The sequence below is a fragment of the Cannabis sativa genome, chromosome 6 (assembly GCF_029168945.1).
Source record: "Cannabis sativa cultivar Pink pepper isolate KNU-18-1 chromosome 6, ASM2916894v1, whole genome shotgun sequence".
NCBI classification, from domain to species: Eukaryota; Viridiplantae; Streptophyta; class Magnoliopsida; order Rosales; family Cannabaceae; genus Cannabis; species Cannabis sativa.
In genome coordinates, this window is record NC_083606.1 from 48,663,194 (window position 1) to 48,682,913 (window position 19,720).

At 39.3% G+C, this 19,720-nt stretch overlaps 1 protein-coding gene and 7 non-coding genes across 8 annotated transcripts; 1 reads left to right on the top strand and 7 right to left on the bottom strand.

Annotated features, from left to right (window-relative positions):
* Positions 1 to 2,102: 2,102 nt before the first annotated feature.
* LOC115696143 (small nucleolar RNA R71) lies at positions 2,103 to 2,209 on the bottom strand. The gene has a single exon (XR_004007734.1). It is a non-coding gene; the product is annotated as a small nucleolar RNA R71 (small nucleolar RNA).
* A 1,543-nt stretch (positions 2,210 to 3,752) lies between these two features.
* On the bottom strand, positions 3,753 to 3,859 carry LOC115696148 (small nucleolar RNA R71). Its single transcript, XR_004007739.1, has one exon. It is a non-coding gene; the product is annotated as a small nucleolar RNA R71 (small nucleolar RNA).
* A 2,101-nt stretch (positions 3,860 to 5,960) lies between these two features.
* On the bottom strand, positions 5,961 to 6,067 carry LOC115696150 (small nucleolar RNA R71). Its single transcript, XR_004007741.1, has one exon. It is a non-coding gene; the product is annotated as a small nucleolar RNA R71 (small nucleolar RNA).
* Positions 6,068 to 8,166: 2,099 nt separating this feature from the next.
* Positions 8,167 to 8,273, bottom strand: LOC115696151 (small nucleolar RNA R71). The gene has a single exon (XR_004007742.1). It is a non-coding gene; the product is annotated as a small nucleolar RNA R71 (small nucleolar RNA).
* A 2,100-nt stretch (positions 8,274 to 10,373) lies between these two features.
* LOC115696152 (small nucleolar RNA R71) lies at positions 10,374 to 10,480 on the bottom strand. Its single transcript, XR_004007743.1, has one exon. It is a non-coding gene; the product is annotated as a small nucleolar RNA R71 (small nucleolar RNA).
* A 2,100-nt stretch (positions 10,481 to 12,580) lies between these two features.
* On the bottom strand, positions 12,581 to 12,687 carry LOC115696106 (small nucleolar RNA R71). The gene has a single exon (XR_004007703.2). It is a non-coding gene; the product is annotated as a small nucleolar RNA R71 (small nucleolar RNA).
* A 1,556-nt stretch (positions 12,688 to 14,243) lies between these two features.
* On the top strand, positions 14,244 to 15,388 carry LOC115695294 (uncharacterized). The gene is made up of 2 exons (XM_030622369.1): positions 14,244 to 14,603; positions 14,651 to 15,388. The coding sequence occupies exons 1-2, from the start codon at positions 14,244 to 14,246 to the stop codon at positions 15,386 to 15,388; spliced, it is 1,098 nt and encodes a 365-aa protein (XP_030478229.1).
* On the bottom strand, positions 14,786 to 14,892 carry LOC115696147 (small nucleolar RNA R71). Its single transcript, XR_004007738.1, has one exon. It is a non-coding gene; the product is annotated as a small nucleolar RNA R71 (small nucleolar RNA).
* Positions 15,389 to 19,720: the final 4,332 nt, after the last annotated feature.

The window sequence follows — 19,720 nt, forward strand, 5'->3', positions numbered from 1 at the left end:
TCCACATTGTATACAAATGGAGACTTTTTATAATGGCTTGAATGCAGCTTCTCGAATGGTGTTAGATGCATCAGCCAATGGTGCTATTTTTTCGAAGTGTTACAACGAAGCATTTGAGATTTTTGAGACCATTGCAAGTAACAACTACCAATGGTCCAACACAAGAGCTCCAACAAGTAGAAAAGTGGTGCCGGTCCTTGAGGTAGATGCAATAACGGCTTTGACAGCTCAAATGGCTTCCATGACGAATGTATTAAAGAATTTGAGCATTGGGAACGCTAAAAATATTCAGCCAGCTGCTCCCATTCAAAGTGATGATGTCTCATGTGTGTTTTGTGGAGAAGGCCATGTGTTTGAGAAGTGTCCCTCTAATCCGGAGTCCGTTTGTTACATGGGAAATCAGAATTTTAATAGAAACAATGGGGCATTCTCAAATTCTTACAATCAAGCATGGAAGAATCATCCTAATTTGTCTTGGGGGGGGGGGGGGGTCAAGGAGCAAGCTCAAGCACCACACCAGCCCAAGGAAGACAAGCATATCCACCGGGTTTTTCACAACAACCCCGACATTCACAACATTCTCAAAATTCCCAACTGAGTTCTTTAGAGAGTCTAATGCGAAATTATATGGCCAAAAATGATGCGGTGATACAAAGTCGAGCTGCCTCTCTTCGAAACCTTGAGTTACAAGTTGGACATTTGGTCAATGAATTAAAAGCTAGGTTGCAAGGTTCTTTGCCTAGCGACACGGAAAATCCAAGGAGGGATGGGAAGGAACAATGCAACACCATTCAACTAAGGAGTTGCAAGAATCTGAAAAATTCAGAGGAGGAAATAAAGGGTAGTGGGGAGCCCACTTCAATCCAAACTGACGAAAAATTGAGTAACAAAACTGTCCAGGAATTTGCTGATACCAGTGCAGTTGATACAGCAAAGGGTCAGCAACCTGACAGTCAGCAATCCGCACCGGTATGTTCTAGTCCTAAACCACCCGTTCCATTTCCTCAAAGATTCGGAAATAGCAGCAAGATGGGAAATTTAGGAAGTTTTTGGATGTGTTGAAACAACTCCATATCAATATTCCCTTGCTGTATCAACTGGGACATACAAGTGGAAATTAATCACCCAAGTCTATTTTCCAAATCTAAAATTATCACCACTTTAATCACTTTTAGCTTCTTATTTTTAGTTTAATGAGTTTAAAATATTATTTCTCAAGTTTAGAATTAAGGTCAAGAATTTTGCTCTTAAATTAATTTGTTACTTTATTTTATTTTTTATTTGAAATTATTGGAATTGCTCTTAGTTGATTTTCCATTATTTAGTAAAAAGTCCCTGTGGAGACGAACTTTGATTACTTATCATTGTATTACTTGTTTGTGATTGTGTACACTTGCGCAATTATAAATCAATATAAATTTACACAACAAGTTTTTGGCGCCGTTGTCGGGGACTTTAAGATCTAAATTTTGTTTTATCAACTAATTGGCATTCTAATAATTTTTTGTGCTTTAAATCTTGTTGGTTGTTCTTTGAAATCTCAGGTATCTATAGTGTATGAACCAATAATAGGACTTTGAACTTGATCCTATTGACACCGAGATCGAACGCACATTTTGTAGAAGAAGAATAAGGGTTCAAAAGGCTAAGGGCCGAGACATCATGGCTGAGAATCTTGATGATGATGGGATTGCTCAACAAATTTTTAATCCCATCATATTGGCAGATGATCGAGCAAGGGCTATAAGGGAGTATGCTGCTCCCATGTTTAATGAGCTCAATCTAGGCATTGTGAGGCCTGAAATACAAGCACCGTAGTTTGAGCTCAAGCTAGTGATGTTTCAAATGCTCCAAACGATGGGGCCATTCCGCGGGATGCCAATTGAAGATACTCACCTCCATCTCCGTTCATTCTTGGAGGTGAGTGATTCTTTAAGATCCAAGGAGTGATTGAAGAGGTGTTAAGGTTGAAGCTATTTCCATTCTCACTACGAGACCGAGCTAGATCATGGCTCAACACTTTGCCTCCTGATTCTGTTACCAATTTGAATGACCTTGCTGAGAAGTTTCTCAGGAAATACTTTCCTCCTACTAGAAATGCAAAATTCAGAAGTGAGATATTGTCTTTTCAGCAACTTGAAGATGTGTCCACAAGTGATGCGTGGGAGAGGTTTAAGGAATTTTTGCGAAAGTGTCCACATCATGGCATTCCACATTGTATACAAATGGAGACTTTTTATAATGGCTTGAATGCAGCTTCTCAAATGGTGTTAGATGCATCGGCCAATGGTGCTATTTTTTCGAAGTCTTACAACGAAGTATTTGAGATTTTGGAGACCATTGCCAGTAACAACTACCAATGGTCCAACACAAGAGCTCCAACAAGTTGAAAAGTGCCGGGGGTCCTTGAGGTAGATGCAATAACGGCTTTGACAGCTCAAATGGCTTCCATGACGAATGTTTTGAAGAATTTGAGCATTGGGAATGCTAAAAATATTCAGCCAGTTGCTCCCATTCAAAGTGATGATGTCTCGTTTGTGTTTTGTGGAGAAGGGCATGTGTTTGAGAAGTGTCCCTCTAATCCAGAGTCCGTTTGTTACATGGGAAATCAAAAATTTAATAGAAACAATGGGGCACTCTCAAATTCTTACAATCAAGCATGGAAGAATCATCCTAACTTGTCTTGGGGGGGGGGTCAACCAGCAAGCTCAAGCACCACACCACCCTAAGGAAGACAAGCATATCCACCGGGTTTTTCACAACAACTCCGACATTCACAACATGCTCAAAATTCCCAACTGAGTTCTTTGGAGAGTCTAATGCGCGATTATATGGCCAAAAATGATGCTGTGATACAAAGTCAAGCGGCCCCTCTTTGAAACCTTGAGTTACAACTTGGACATTTGGCCACTGAATTAAAAGCTAGGCCGCAAGGTTCTTTGCCTAGCGACATGGAAAATCCAAGGAGGGATGGGAAGGAACAATGCAACGCGATTCAACTAAGGAGTGGGAAGAATCTGAAAAATTTTGAGGAGGAAATAAAGGGTAGTGGGGAGCCCACTTCAATCCAAACTGACGAAGTTTTTGGCGCAGTTGCCGGGGACTTTAAGTTCTAAATTTTGTTTTATCAACTAATTGGCATTCTAATAATTTTTTGTGCTTTAAATCTTGTTGGTTGTTCTTTGAAATTTCAGGTATCTATAGTGTATGAACCAACAAGAGGAGTTTGAACTTGCTCCTATTGACCCCGATATTGAATGCACATTTTGAAGAAGAAGAAGAAGTGTTCAAAAGGCTAAGGGCCGAGACATCATGGTTGAGAATCTTGATGATGATGGGATTGCTTAACAAATTGTTAATCCCATCACATTGACAGATGATCAAGCAAGGGCTATAAGGGAGTATGCTGCCCCCATGTTTAATGAGCTCAATCCAGGCATTATGAGGCCTAAAATACAAGCACCGCAGTTTGAGCTCAAGCTATTGATGTTTCAAATGCTCCAAACAATGGGGCAATTCAGCGGGATGCCAACTGAAGATCCTCACCTCCATCTCCGTTCATTCTTGGAGGTCAGTGATTTTTTAAGATCCAAGGAGTGATTGAAGAGGTGTTAAGGTTGAAGCTATTTCAATTCTCACTACGAGATCGAGCTAGATCATTGCTCAACACTTGGCCTCCTGATTCTGTAACCAATTGGAATGACCTTGCTGAGAAGTTTCTCAGGAAATACTTTCCTCCTACTGGAAATGCAAAATTCAGAAGTGAGAGATTGTCTTTTCAGCAACTTGAAGATGAGTCCACAAGTGATGCGTGGGAGAGGTTTAAGGAATTTTTGCGATAGTGTCCACATCATGGCATTCCACATTGTATACAAATGGAGACTTTTTATAATGTCTTGAATGCAGCTTCTCGAATGGTGTTAGATGTATCGGCCAATGGTGCTATTTTTTCAAAGTCTTACAACGAAGCATTTGAGATTTTGGAGACCATTGTAAGTAACAACTACCAATGGTCCAACACAAGAGCTCCAACAAGTAGAAAAGTTGCGGGGGTCCTTGAGGTAGATGCAATAACGGCTTTGACAGCTCAAATGGCTTCCATGACGAATGTTTTGAAGAATTTGAGCATTGGGAACGCTAAAAATATTCAGCCAGTTGCTCCCATTCAAAGTGATGATGTCTCATGTGTGTTTTGTGGAGAAGGGCATGTGTTTGAGAAGTGTCCCTCTAATCCGGAGTCCGTTTGTTACATGGGAAATCAGAATTTTAATAGAAACAATGGGGCATTCTCAAATTCCTACAATCAAGCATGGAAGAATCATCCTAATTTGTCTTTGGGGGGGGGGGGTCAAGGAGCAAGCTCAAACACCACACCAGCCCAAGGAAGACAAGCATATCCACCGGGTTTTTCACAACAACCCCGACATTCACAACATGCTCAAAATTCCCAACTGAGTTCTTTGGAGAGTCTAATGCTGGATTATATGGCAAAAAATGATGCGGTGATACAAAGTCAAGCTGCCTCTCTTCGAAACCTTGAGTTACAACTTGGACATTTGGCCAATGAATTAAAAGCTATCTTGGGAAGGTTCTTTGCCTAGCGACAGGGAAAATCCAAGGAGGGATGGGAAGGAACAATGCAACGCGATTCAGCTAAGGAGTGGGAAGAATCTGAAAAATTCTGAGGAGGAAATAAAGGGTAGTGGGGAGCCCACTTCAATCCAAACTGACGAAAAATTGAGTAACAAAACTGTCCAGGAATTTGCTGCTACCAGACCAATTGATACAGCAAAGGGTCAGCAACCTGACAGTCAGCAATCAGCACCGGTATGTTCTAGTCCTCAACCACCCGTTCCATTTCCTCAAAGATTTCAGAAACAGCAGCAAGATAAAAAATTTAGGAAGTTTTTGGATGTGTTGAAACAACTCCATACCAATATTCCCTTGCTGTATCAACTGGGACATACAAGTGGAAATTAATTACCCAAGTCTATTTTCCAAATATGAAATTATCACCATGTTAATAACTTTTAGCTTCTTATTTTTAGTTTATTGAGTTTAAAATATTATTTCTCAAGTTTAGAATTAAGGTTAAGAATTTTGCTCTTGAATTAATTTGTTACTCTGTTTTATTTTTTATTTGAAATTATTGGAATTGCTCTTAGTTTATTTTGCATTATTTAGTAAAAAGTCCCCCGTGGAGACGAACTTTGATTACTTATCATTGTATTGCTTGTTTGTGATTGTGTACACTTGCACAATTATAAATCAATATAAATTTTCACAACAAGTTTTGGGCGCCGTTGCCGGGAACTTTAAGTTCTAAATTTTGTTTTATCAACTAATTGACATTCTAATAATTTTTTGTGCTTTAAATCTTGTTGGTTGTTCTTTGAAATCTCGTGTATTTCTAGTGTATGAACCAACAAGAGGACTTTGAACTTGCTCCTAACGACCCCGAGATTGAACGCACTTTTCGAAGAAGAAGAAGGGTTCAAAAGGCTAAGGGCCGAGACATCATGGCTGAGAATATTGATGATGATGGGATTGCTCAACAAATTGTTAATCCCATCATATTGGCAGATGATCGAGCAAGGGCTATAAGGGAGTATGCTGCCCCCATGTTTAATGAGCTCAATCTAGGCATTGTGAGGCACGAAAAACAAGCACCGCAATTTGAGCTCAAGCTAGTGATGTTTCAAATGCTCCAAACCATGGGGCAATTCAGCGGGATGCCAACTGAAGATCATCACCTCCATCTCCGCTCATTCTTGGAGGTGAGTGATTCTTTTTAGATCCAAGGAGTGAGTGAAGAGGTGTTAAGGTTGAAGTCGTTTCATTCTCACTACCGTACCGAGCTAGATCATGGCTCAACACTTTGCCTCCCGATTCTCGCTACCAATTGGAATGACCTTACTGAGAATTTTCTGGGGAAATACTTTCCTCCAACTAGAAATGCAAAATTCAGAAGTGAGATAATGTCTTTTCAGCAACTTGAAGATGATTCCACAAGTGATGCGTGGGAAAGGTTTAAGGAATTTTTGCGATAGTGTCCACATCATGGCATTCCACATTGTATACAAATGGAGACTTTTTATAATGTCTTGAATGCAGCTTCTCGAATGGCGTTAGATGTATCGGCCAATGGTGCTATTTTTTCAAAGTCTTACAACGAAGCATTTGAGATTTTGGAGACCATTGTAAGTAACAACTACCAATGGTCCAACACAAGAGCTCCAACAAGTAGAAAAGTTGCGGGGGTCCTTGAGGTAGATGCAATAACGGCTTTGACGTACTCAAATGGCTTCCATGACGAATGTTTTGAAGAATTTGAGCATTGGGAACGCTAAAAATATTCAGCCAGTTGCTCCCATTCAAAGTGATGATGTCTCATGTGTGTTTTGTGGAGAAGGGCATGTGTTTGAGAAGTGTCCCTCTAATCCGGAGTCCGTTTGTTACATGGGAAATCAGAATTTTAATAGAAACAATGGGGCATTCTCAAATTCCTACAATCAAGCATGGAAGAATCATCCTAATTTGTCTTTGGGGGGGGGGGGTCAAGGAGCAAGCTCAAGCACCACACCAGCCCAAGGAAGACAAGCATATCCACCGGGTTTTTCACAACAACCCCGACATTCACAACATGCTCAAAATTCCCAACTGAGTTCTTTGGAGAGTCTAATGCTGGATTATATGGCAAAAAATGATGTGGTGATACAAAGTCAAGCTGCCTCTCTTCGAAACCTTGAGTTACAACTTGGACATTTGGCCAATGAATTAAAAGCTATGCCGGAAGGTTCTTTGCCTAGCGACAGGGAAAATCCAAGGAGGGATGGGAAGGAACAATGCAACGCGATTCAGCTAAGGAGTGGGAAGAATCTGAAAAATTCTGAGGAGGAAATAAAGGGTAGTGGGGAGCCCACTTCAATCCAAACTGACGAAAAATTGAGTAACAAAACTGTCCAGGAATTTGCTGCTACCAGACCAATTGATACAGCAAAGGGTCAGCAACCTGACAGTCAGCAATCAGCACCGGTATGTTCTAGTCCTCAACCACCCGTTCCATTTCCTCAAAGATTTCAGAAACAGCAGCAAGATAAAAAATTTAGGAAGTTTTTGGATGTGTTGAAACAACTCCATACCAATATTCCCTTGCTGTATCAACTGGGACATACAAGTGGAAATTAATTACCCAAGTCTATTTTCCAAATATGAAATTATCACCATGTTAATAACTTTTAGCTTCTTATTTTTAGTTTATTGAGTTTAAAATATTATTTCTCAAGTTTAGAATTAAGGTTAAGAATTTTGCTCTTGAATTAATTTGTTACTCTGTTTTATTTTTTATTTGAAATTATTGGAATTGCTCTTAGTTTATTTTGCATTATTTAGTAAAAAGTCCCTGTGGAGACGAACTTTGATTACTTATCATTGTATTGCTTGTTTGTGATTGTGTACACTTGCACAATTATAAATCAATATAAATTTTCACAACAAGTTTTGGGCGCCGTTGCCGGGAACTTTAAGTTCTAAATTTTGTTTTATCAACTAATTGACATTCTAATAATTTTTTGTGCTTTAAATCTTGTTGGTTGTTCTTTGAAATCTCAGGTATTTCTAGTGTATGAACCAACAAGAGGACTTTGAACTTGCTCCTAACGACCCCGAGATTGAACGCACTTTTCGAAGAAGAAGAAGGGTTCAAAAGGCTAAGGGCCGAGACATCATGGCTGAGAATATTGATGATGATGGGATTGCTCAACAAATTGTTAATCCCATCATATTGGCGTATGATCGAGCAAGGGCTATAAGGGAGTATGCTGCCCCCATGTTTAATGAGCTCAATCTAGGCATTGTGAGGCCTGAAAAACAAGCACCGCAGTTTGAGCTCAAGCTAGTGATGTTTCAAATGCTCCAAACCATGGGGCAATTCAGCGGGATGCCAACTGAAGATCATCACCTCCATCTCCGCTCATTCTTGGAGGTGAGTGATTCTTTTTAGATCCAAGGAGTGAGTGAAGAGGTGTTAAGGTTGAAGCTGTTTCATTCTCACTACCAGACCGAGCTAGATCATGGCTCAACACTTTGCCTCCTGATTCTGCTACCAATTGGAATGACCTTACTGAGAATTTTCTGGGGAAATACTTTCCTCCAACTAGAAATGCAAAATTCAGAAGTGAGATAATGTCTTTTCAGCAACTTGAAGATGATTCCACAAGTGATGCGTGGGAAAGGTTTAAGGAATTTTTGCGATAGTGTCCACATCATGGCATTCCACATTGTATACAAATGGAGACTTTTTATAATGTCTTGAATGCAGCTTCTCGAATGGCGTTAGATGTATCGGCCAATGGTGCTATTTTTTCAAAGTCTTACAACGAAGCATTTGAGATTTTGGAGACCATTGTAAGTAACAACTACCAATGGTCCAACACAAGAGCTCCAACAAGTAGAAAAGTTGCGGGGGTCCTTGAGGTAGATGCAATAACGGCTTTGACACTCAAATGGCTTCCATGACGAATGTTTTGAAGAATTTGAGCATTGGGAACGCTAAAAATATTCAGCCAGTTGCTCCCATTCAAAGTGATGATGTCTCATGTGTGTTTTGTGGAGAAGGGCATGTGTTTGAGAAGTGTCCCTCTAATCCGGAGTCCGTTTGTTACATGGGAAATCAGAATTTTAATAGAAACAATGGGGCATTCTCAAATTCCTACAATCAAGCATGGAAGAATCATCCTAATTTGTCTTTGGGGGGGGGGGGGGTCAAGGAGCAAGCTCAAGCACCACACCAGCCCAAGGAAGACAAGCATATCCACCGGGTTTTTCACAACAACCCCGACATTCACAACATGCTCAAAATTCCCAACTGAGTTCTTTGGAGAGTCTAATGCTGGATTATATGGCAAAAAATGATGCGGTGATACAAAGTCAAGCTGCCTCTCTTCGAAACCTTGAGTTACAACTTGGACATTTGGCCAATGAATTAAAAGCTATCTTAGGAAGGTTCTTTGCCTAGCGACAGGGAAAATCCAAGGAGGGATGGGAAGGAACAATGCAACGCGATTCAGCTAAGGAGTGGGAAGAATCTGAAAAATTCTGAGGAGGAAATAAAGGGTAGTGGGGAGCCCACTTCAATCCAAACTGACGAAAAATTGAGTAACAAAACTGTCCAGGAATTTGCTGCTACCAGACCAATTGATACAGCAAAGGGTCAGCAACCTGACAGTCAGCAATCAGCACCGGTATGTTCTAGTCCTCAACCACCCGTTCCATTTCCTCAAAGATTTCAGAAACAGCAGCAAGATAAAAAATTTAGGAAGTTTTTGGATGTGTTGAAACAACTCCATACCAATATTCCCTTGCTGTATCAACTGGGACATACAAGTGGAAATTAATTACCCAAGTCTATTTTCCAAATATGAAATTATCACCATGTTAATAACTTTTAGCTTCTTATTTTTAGTTTATTGAGTTTAAAATATTATTTCTCAAGTTTAGAATTAAGGTTAAGAATTTTGCTCTTGAATTAATTTGTTACTCTGTTTTATTTTTTATTTGAAATTATTGGAATTGCTCTTAGTTTATTTTGCATTATTTAGTAAAAAGTCCCTGTGGAGACGAACTTTGATTACTTATCATTGTATTGCTTGTTTGTGATTGTGTACACTTGCACAATTATAAATCAATATAAATTTTCACAACAAGTTTTGGGCGCCGTTGCCGGGAACTTTAAGTTCTAAATTTTGTTTTATCAACTAATTGACATTCTAATAATTTTTTGTGCTTTAAATCTTGTTGGTTGTTCTTTGAAATCTCAGGTATTTCTAGTGTATGAACCAACAAGAGGACTTTGAACTTGCTCCTAACGACCCCGAGATTGAACGCACTTTTCGAAGAAGAAGAAGGGTTCAAAAGGCTAAGGGCCGAGACATCATGGCTGAGAATATTGATGATGATGGGATTGCTCAACAAATTGTTAATCCCATCATATTGGCAGATGATCGAGCAAGGGCTATAAGGGAGTATGCTGCCCCCATGTTTAATGAGCTCAATCTAGGCATTGTGAGGCCTGAAAAACAAGCACCGCAGTTTGAGCTCAAGCTAGTGATGTTTCAAATGCTCCAAACCATGGGGCAATTCAGCGGGATGCCAACTGAAGATCATCACCTCCATCTCCGCTCATTCTTGGAGGTGAGTGATTCTTTTTAGATCCAAGGAGTGAGTGAAGAGGTGTTAAGGTTGAAGCTGTTTCATTCTCACTACCAGACCGAGCTAGATCATGGCTCAACACTTTGCCTCCTGATTCTGCTACCAATTGGAATGACCTTACTGAGAATTTTCTGGGGAAATACTTTCCTCCAACTAGAAATGCAAAATTCAGAAGTGAGATAATGTCTTTTCAGCAACTTGAAGATGATTCCACAAGTGATGCGTGGGAAAGGTTTAAGGAATTTTTGCGATAGTGTCCACATCATGGCATTCCACATTGTATACAAATGGAGACTTTTTATAATGTCTTGAATGCAGCTTCTCGAATGGCGTTAGATGTATCGGCCAATGGTGCTATTTTTTCAAAGTCTTACAACGAAGCATTTGAGATTTTGGAGACCATTGTAAGTAACAACTACCAATGGTCCAACACAAGAGCTCCAACAAGTAGAAAAGTTGCGGGGGTCCTTGAGGTAGATGCAATAACGGCTTTGACAGCTCAAATGGCTTCCATGACGAATGTTTTGAAGAATTTGAGCATTGGGAACGCTAAAAATATTCAGCCAGTTGCTCCCATTCAAAGTGATGATGTCTCATGTGTGTTTTGTGGAGAAGGGCATGTGTTTGAGAAGTGTCCCTCTAATCCGGAGTCCGTTTGTTACATGGGAAATCAGAATTTTAATAGAAACAATGGGGCATTCTCAAATTCCTACAATCAAGCATGGAAGAATCATCCTAATTTGTCTTTGGGGGGGGGGGGGGTCAAGGAGCAAGCTCAAGCACCACACCAGCCCAAGGAAGACAAGCATATCCACCGGGTTTTTCACAACAACCCCGACATTCACAACATGCTCAAAATTCCCAACTGAGTTCTTTGGAGAGTCTAATGCTGGATTATATGGCAAAAAATGATGTGGTGATACAAAGTCAAGCTGCCTCTCTTCGAAACCTTGAGTTACAACTTGGACATTTGGCCAATGAATTAAAAGCTATGCCGGAAGGTTCTTTGCCTAGCGACAGGGAAAATCCAAGGAGGGATGGGAAGGAACAATGCAACGCGATTCAGCTAAGGAGTGGGAAGAATCTGAAAAATTCTGAGGAGGAAATAAAGGGTAGTGGGGAGCCCACTTCAATCCAAACTGACGAAAAATTGAGTAACAAAACTGTCCAGGAATTTGCTGCTACCAGACCAATTGATACAGCAAAGGGTCAGCAACCTGACAGTCAGCAATCAGCACCGGTATGTTCTAGTCCTCAACCACCCGTTCCATTTCCTCAAAGATTTCAGAAACAGCAGCAAGATAAAAAATTTAGGAAGTTTTTGGATGTGTTGAAACAATTCCATACCAATATTCCCTTGCTGTATCAACTGGGACATACAAGTGGAAATTAATTACCCAAGTCTATTTTCCAAATATGAAATTATCACCATGTTAATAACTTTTAGCTTCTTATTTTTAGTTTATTGAGTTTAAAATATTATTTCTCAAGTTTAGAATTAAGGTTAAGAATTTTGCTCTTGAATTAATTTGTTACTCTGTTTTATTTTTTATTTGAAATTATTGGAATTGCTCTTAGTTTATTTTGCATTATTTAGTAAAAAGTCCCTGTGGAGACGAACTTTGATTACTTATCATTGTATTGCTTGTTTGTGATTGTGTACACTTGCACAATTATAAATCAATATAAATTTTCACAACAAGTTTTGGGCGCCGTTGCCGGGAACTTTAAGTTCTAAATTTTGTTTTATCAACTAATTGACATTCTAATAATTTTTTGTGCTTTAAATCTTGTTGGTTGTTCTTTGAAATCTCAGGTATTTCTAGTGTATGAACCAACAAGAGGACTTTGAACTTGCTCCTAACGACCCCGAGATTGAACGCACTTTTCGAAGAAGAAGAAGGGTTCAAAAGGCTAAGGGCCGAGACATCATGGCTGAGAATATTGATGATGATGGGATTGCTCAACAAATTGTTAATCCCATCATATTGGCGAATGATCGAGCAAGGGCTATAAGGGAGTATGCTGCCCCCATGTTTAATGAGCTCAATCTAGGCATTGTGAGGCCTGAAAAACAAGCACCGCAGTTTGAGCTCAAGCTAGTGATGTTTCAAATGCTCCAAACCATGGGGCAATTCAGCGGGATGCCAACTGAAGATCATCACCTCCATCTCCGCTCATTCTTGGAGGTGAGTGATTCTTTTTAGATCCAAGGAGTGAGTGAAGAGGTGTTAAGGTTGAAGCTGTTTCATTCTCACTACCAGACCGAGCTAGATCATGGCTCAACACTTTGCCTCCTGATTCTGCTACCAATTGGAATGACCTTACTGAGAATTTTCTGGGGAAATACTTTCCTCCAACTAGAAATGCAAAATTCAGAAGTGAGATAATGTCTTTTCAGCAACTTGAAGATGATTCCACAAGTGATGCGTGGGAAAGGTTTAAGGAATTTTTGCGATAGTGTCCACATCATGGCATTCCACATTGTATACAAATGGAGACTTTTTATAATGTCTTGAATGCAGCTTCTCGAATGGCGTTAGATGTATCGGCCAATGGTGCTATTTTTTCAAAGTCTTACAACGAAGCATTTGAGATTTTGGAGACCATTGTAAGTAACAACTACCAATGGTCCAACACAAGAGCTCCAACAAGTAGAAAAGTTGCGGGGGTCCTTGAGGTAGATGCAATAACGGCTTTGACAGCTCAAATGGCTTCCATGACGAATGTTTTGAAGAATTTGAGCATTGGGAACGCTAAAAATATTCAGCCAGTTGCTCCCATTCAAAGTGATGATGTCTCATGTGTGTTTTGTGGAGAAGGGCATGTGTTTGAGAAGTGTCCCTCTAATCCGGAGTCCGTTTGTTACATGGGAAATCAGAATTTTAATAGAAACAATGGGGCATTCTCAAATTCCTACAATCAAGCATGGAAGAATCATCCTAATTTGTCTTTGGGGGGGGGGGGGGTCAAGGAGCAAGCTCAAGCACCACACCAGCCCAAGGAAGACAAGCATATCCACCGGGTTTTTCACAACAACCCCGACATTCACAACATGCTCAAAATTCCCAACTGAGTTCTTTGGAGAGTCTAATGCTGGATTATATGGCAAAAAATGATGCGGTGATACAAAGTCAAGCTGCCTCTCTTCGAAACCTTGAGTTACAACTTGGACATTTGGCCAATGAATTAAAAGCTATGCCGGAAGGTTCTTTGCCTAGCGACAGGGAAAATCCAAGGAGGGATGGGAAGGAACAATGCAACGCGATTCAGCTAAGGAGTGGGAAGAATCTGAAAAATTCTGAGGAGGAAATAAAGGGTAGTGGGGAGCCCACTTCAATCCAAACTGACGAAAAATTGAGTAACAAAGCATCCGAAATTTGTCGCTACCAGACCAATTGATACAGCAAAGGGTCAGCAACCTGACAGTCAGCAATCAGCACCGGTATGTTCTAGTCCTCAACCACCCGTTCCATTTCCTCAAAGATTTCAGAAACAGCAGCAAGATAAAAAATTTAGGAAGTTTTTGGATGTGTTGAAACAACTCCATACCAATATTCCCTTGCTGTATCAACTGGGACATACAAGTGGAAATTAATTACCCAAGTCTATTTTCCAAATATGAAATTATCACCATGTTAATAACTTTTAGCTTCTTATTTTTAGTTTATTGAGTTTAAAATATTATTTCTCAAGTTTAGAATTAAGGTTAAGAATTTTGCTCTTGAATTAATTTGTTACTCTGTTTTATTTTTTATTTGAAATTATTGGAATTGCTCTTAGTTTATTTTGCATTATTTAGTAAAAAGTCCCTGTGGAGACGAACTTTGATTACTTATCATTGTATTGCTTGTTTGTGATTGTGTACACTTGCACAATTATAAATCAATATAAATTTTCACAACAAGTTTTGGGCGCCGTTGCCGGGAACTTTAAGTTCTAAATTTTGTTTTATCAACTAATTGACATTCTAATAATTTTTTGTGCTTTAAATCTTGTTGGTTGTTCTTTGAAATCTCAGGTATTTCTAGTGTATGAACCAACAAGAGGACTTTGAACTTGCTCCTAACGACCCCGAGATTGAACGCACTTTTCGAAGAAGAAGAAGGGTTCAAAAGGCTAAGGGCCGAGACATCATGGCTGAGAATATTGATGATGATGGGATTGCTCAACAAATTGTTAATCCCATCATATTGGCAGATGATCGAGCAAGGGCTATAAGGGAGTATGCTGCCCCCATGTTTAATGAGCTCAATCTAGGCATTGTGAGGCCTGAAAAACAAGCACCGCAGTTTGAGCTCAAGCTAGTGATGTTTCAAATGCTCCAAACCATGGGGCAATTCAGCGGGATGCCAACTGAAGATCATCACCTCCATCTCCGTTCATTCTTGGAGGTGAGTGATTCTTTTTAGATCCAAGGAGTGAGTGAAGAGGTGTTAAGGTTGAAGCTGTTTCATTCTCACTACCAGACCGAGCTAGATCATGGCTCAACACTTTGCCTCCTGATTCTGCTACCAATTGGAATGACCTTACTGAGAATTTTCTGGGGAAATACTTTCCTCCAACTAGAAATGCAAAATTCAGAAGTGAGATAATGTCTTTTCAGCAACTTGAAGATGATTCCACAAGTGATGCGTGGGAAAGGTTTAAGGATTTTTTGCGAAAGTGTCCACATCATGGCATTCCACATTGTATACAGATGGAGACTTTTTATAATGGCTTGAATGCAGCTTCTCGAATGGTTTTAGATGCATCGGCCAATGGTGCTGTTTTGTCGAAGTCTTACAACGAAGCATTTGAGATTTTGGAGACCATTGCAAGTAACAACTCCCAATGGTCCAACACAAGAGCTCCAACAAGTAGAAAAGTGGCGGGGGTCCTTGAGGTAGATGCAATAACGGCTTTGACAGCTCAAATGGCTTCCATGACGAACCTTTTGAAGAATTTGAGCATTGGGAAAGCTAAAAATGTTAAGCCAGCTGCTCCCATTCAAAATGATGATGTCTCATGTGTGTTTTGTGGAGAAGGGCATGTGTTTGAGAAGTGTCCCTCTAATCCGGAGTCCGTTTGTTACATGGGAAATCAGAATTTTAATAGAAACAATGGGGCATTCTCAAATTCTTACAATCAAGCATGGAAGAATCATCCTAATTTGTCTTGGGGGGGGGGTGTCAAGTAGCAAGCTCAAGCACCACACCAGCCCAAGGAAGACAAGCATATCCACCGGGTTTTTCACAACAACCCCGACATTCACAACATGCTCAAAATTCCCAACTGAGTTCTTTGGAGAGTCTAATGCGGGATTATATGGCCAAAAATGATGCGGTGATACAAAGTCAAGCTGCCTCTCTTCGAAACCTTGAGTTAGAACTTGGACATTTGGCCAATGAATTAAAAGCTAGGCCGCAAGGTTCTTTGCCTAGGGACACGAAAAATCCAAGGAGGGATGGGAAGGAGCAATGCAACGCCATTCAGCTAAGGAGTGGCAAGAATCTGAAAAATTCTGAGGAGGAAATAAAGGGTAGTGGGGAGCCCACTTCAATCCAAACTGACGAAAAATTGAGTAACAAAACTGTCCAGGAATTTGCTGATGCCAGACCAGTTGATACAGCAAAGGGTCAGCAACCTCACAGTCAGCAATCCGCAGCGGTATGTTCTAGTCCTAAACCACCCGTTCCATTTCCTCAAAGATTTCGGAAACAGCAGCAAGATGGGCCATTTAGGAAGTTTTTGGATGTGTTGAAGCGCTAGAGCAAATGCCAAATTATGTCAAGCTCTTAAAAGATATTTTAACAAAGAATAGGAGGCTTGGCGAGTTTGAAACGGTCGCTTTGGCCGAGGGCTGTAGCGCTATGTTGAAGAACAAAATTCCACTTAAATTGAAAGACCCGGGCAGCTTCACAATTCCAATTTCTATTGGGCTTCGAGATGTTGGAAGAGCTCTTTATGATTATGGAGCTAGTATTAATCTCATGCCCATGTCTATTTTCAAGAAGTTGGGAAATTGAGAAGCAAGGCCAACCACCGTCACTTTGCAATTAGCGGATCGTTCCATGGCTCATCCGGATGGAAAAATTGAAGATGTTTTGGTACAAGTAGATCAGTTCATCTTTCCGCCGGACTTCATTATCCTTGACTATGAGGAAGATAGGGAAGTTCCAATCATTTTAGGGAGGCCATTTCTTGCCACGGGAAGGACTTTGATAGATGTTGAAAAAGGAGAGCTCACCATGAGAGCTCAAGATGAGCAAGCCACATTCAAGGTTTTCCATCCCATACGTGCCCCGTATACAATAGGAGAATGCTTAGCAATTGGAGATATGGATCTTAACATGGTTGAGGAGTCCAAATTCAAAGTTAGTAAGAAGGTGAGAAAGAAGATTCTCCTTAAAGAAATTGCTAAGGATCACGAGGCACAAGAAAGCAAAGAAAAAGCATCATTTGACTCTAAAAAACCACCCAAAAAGAAGAGAAAGAAAAAGAAGCTTAGTAGAAAATTTCAGTCTCAAATGTTTGAAGTTGGGCAACAAGTGATTTTTTCCAACTCTTTAACGAAGGCTACTCATGGACGACTAGATTCAAGGTGTGATGGATCTTTCTTGGTGTTGAGAGTATACCCCGATGGGGTGGTGGAACTTCGTGAACCACTTTCAAGAAGAAAATTCTTAGTGAAAGGCCAAGGAGTGAAGTTTGGGAGTGGAGAGGTCAACCGAGAAAAGGCCTCTATTTCCTTGAAGGATGCTTGATGTTTGTAATTTGGGGGTGGCAAAAGAAAAAAAAAAAGAGATTGAATTGAAAAACAAAAAAAAAAAGAATGAAAAGAGAAAAAAAAAAAAAAAGAGAGAAGAAAAAATTCAATAAAGGCACCCCAAGAAAAAAAAAAAAGCAAAAGAAAAAAAAAATATATATATAGATATATTATAATTAATTTAAATAAATGTCATGGTGAAGAAGATGGGCAATGGAGTGTTGAAATTTCAAGATGGGCAAAAGAAATTAAGTTTGGGGTGGAAAACTGCTACCCAGTTGCTATAGCAAAGGCTTAGCAACATTATTTGGCAGGAAGCATATCAGGTGGTAGCAAGAGTTTTGTTATTGGGGTTTGAAAAAAAAAAAGAAAGAAAGAAAAATGCCTAACAGTCAAGAAGGTCACACCACGATTTGAGCCCAAGTTTTTGCCGTTCCCTCAGCATGTTCTCGACCCGTGGGCTAGGCCATCAGCTTCGAATCCGGAGGAGCCCCACGAGGACCCCGAGTAGAGGGAGTTTCCTAATACCTAAGCTAATTTCTATTTTTCTGTTATGTGTTGTTTTAGTTTGTATTTTGCTAATTGTGTGTTATCTTTTGTGTTTTGAAACTTTTATGTCATGTCATTTATGTGGTTGTTAGTTTGACATTGAGAGATTTAAGATTTTTTTATGTGGCCTAGTGTTCTGCTCGATGATGATATTTTCCGCTCATTCCATTCATGTTGCTGCCTAATTTTATATGTTGCATTTGCATGTTGAAATTGTTGGATATCATGGATGTTTATCCTTAGTCTCTCCTCAATAGTGCATACTTTTATTTTTCCACCATGCTTTGTATTTTTCATACGATTGCTGCATATATACTTTTAGCATCTAGAATTGGTTAGTGCATCTCCTTGAAGCGAAATCCTAGTTAGACTTGTCCCTTAGAAATGATTTAGGCCATCCTTGGACGTTTGAGCCTTTCTAACCTTCCCTATAAAATGAATTTTTCCCTAGTCACGCAAGTTTGAGCTGTTTAGCCTATTCTTGTTGTGCAACCCGATCATACATATCACATCAATCCTAATTTTCATTTCAACATATGTCCTAACTTAATTGCTCACTTGTCAAGAGCCCAGTTCCACATTAAGTTTGGGGTGAGTGCGGTGAGTGTAACTTTTGGCGAGCTAATTCAAGGTTATACTTTTAGCCACATTGGGGACAATGTTGGGTTGTAAGTTTGGGGTGGGGGAATTAGCTCACAAAGTATATTAGTATGCATTTTTTTAATTAACGTTCTCTTGCTATTTATAAGTATAATATAGTAATAAATTTCTTTCTAACATATATATATATAAAAAAAAAATCAGCAAAGAAAAAAAAAATATATGTACTTGCAACTAAGTTTGGGGTGTTCCACCCATTTTAGTTTAAAAAGAAAAAAAAACAAACAAAAAAAAAAGAATAAACATAGCAAGAGAAGTCAATTTTAATATCAAATACTTGTGAGTATTGAATTAGGGAAGTGGGTCAAAAGAAGAAAAAAATCATGGAAGAGGCTCGGTTTTTGACAAGTGAAGTGGTTAGGTGTTGAGCTAGCTTAAATACATCCTTTAACATACCCTAACCCAAGCCTAACAATACAAGCCTAGTAAAGTCCTATTGATCAAGGGGTTAAGTTTAGACTCCATTAGTGGAGAGGAGTGCACTAATCTAACTTATGGAGCTTAAATGAATAAAAAAAAAAGTTTAAGGTAGTTGTAGAAAGTTCAAAGTTTAGGTGGGATATACTTGTATAAATTGGTGATTAGGTGACTTTGGGGAAATATTAATGTTCTCCAATGACAAAAACTTTAAATGGGCAGCATATAAAGTTACGGCAAGCAATTTCCTATTCCATTTAATTCATTTTTTTTTCTGAGAGCATCAATGTTCGCTAGGCCAACTTGAATTTCTATGAAATCTCTCATTTGTCTTGTATGTTGAGTCTTTGTGTAAAAATTTGTTGTTGTGTTTTATTTTGTTTATTTTGTGTTGTCATTGCTCGAGGAGGAGCAAGATTCTAAGTTTGGGGTGTTGATAACTCTAAGATTTAGAGTTATTTTTATATCTTTAAGCTTGAATTTTAAGTTGAATTGTGGAGCAATTAATGTCTATAGTATGTAATTGTGTTTAGTTTGTTGTGTCTTTGTAATAAATAGAAGTGTGTGTGTTAGTAAGCATTAAATAGGCTTATGTTGTTGTTTTTATGTGTATTAAACAGAAAAAAAATTGCAAGAATAGGTATTTGGAAATATTTGGGACAAGGAGGAAAAGGAGCAGAAAAATGCCTATTGCTGACTGGCATTGCTATAGCAATCGTCGCGTAGCAATTGCCATCCCAGTAAGTATATTTTGGCTAAAAGTCCAACTGGCTTTAATGAAGAAAGAAAGTAGTTGAGGTGGCAAAATTTGGCTATTGTCTCAACAAACATGTGGAAAATGAAGGACAAGTGGGCCATGACTTGGATTTCCAATTAGGGTAAACTTTAGTACCCTAATTGGGGAGCAAAGAGAGAAGGAGGATAAAATAGATATGGTGGCTGCACTTTGAATATAGGGTACAAAAATTACAGCAGAAAAAAGAGAAGTACAGAGAAAAGAAAGGAAAAAAGAAGAGAGTACAAAGAAGAGAAGAAGAAGATTGAGAAGAAGGAGAAGAAGACAACCTACAAAGAGAGGATTTGAGCTTAAAACTGATTTCTCTTGCTCTCGTCTTCATTTTTTATCATTTTCTACTC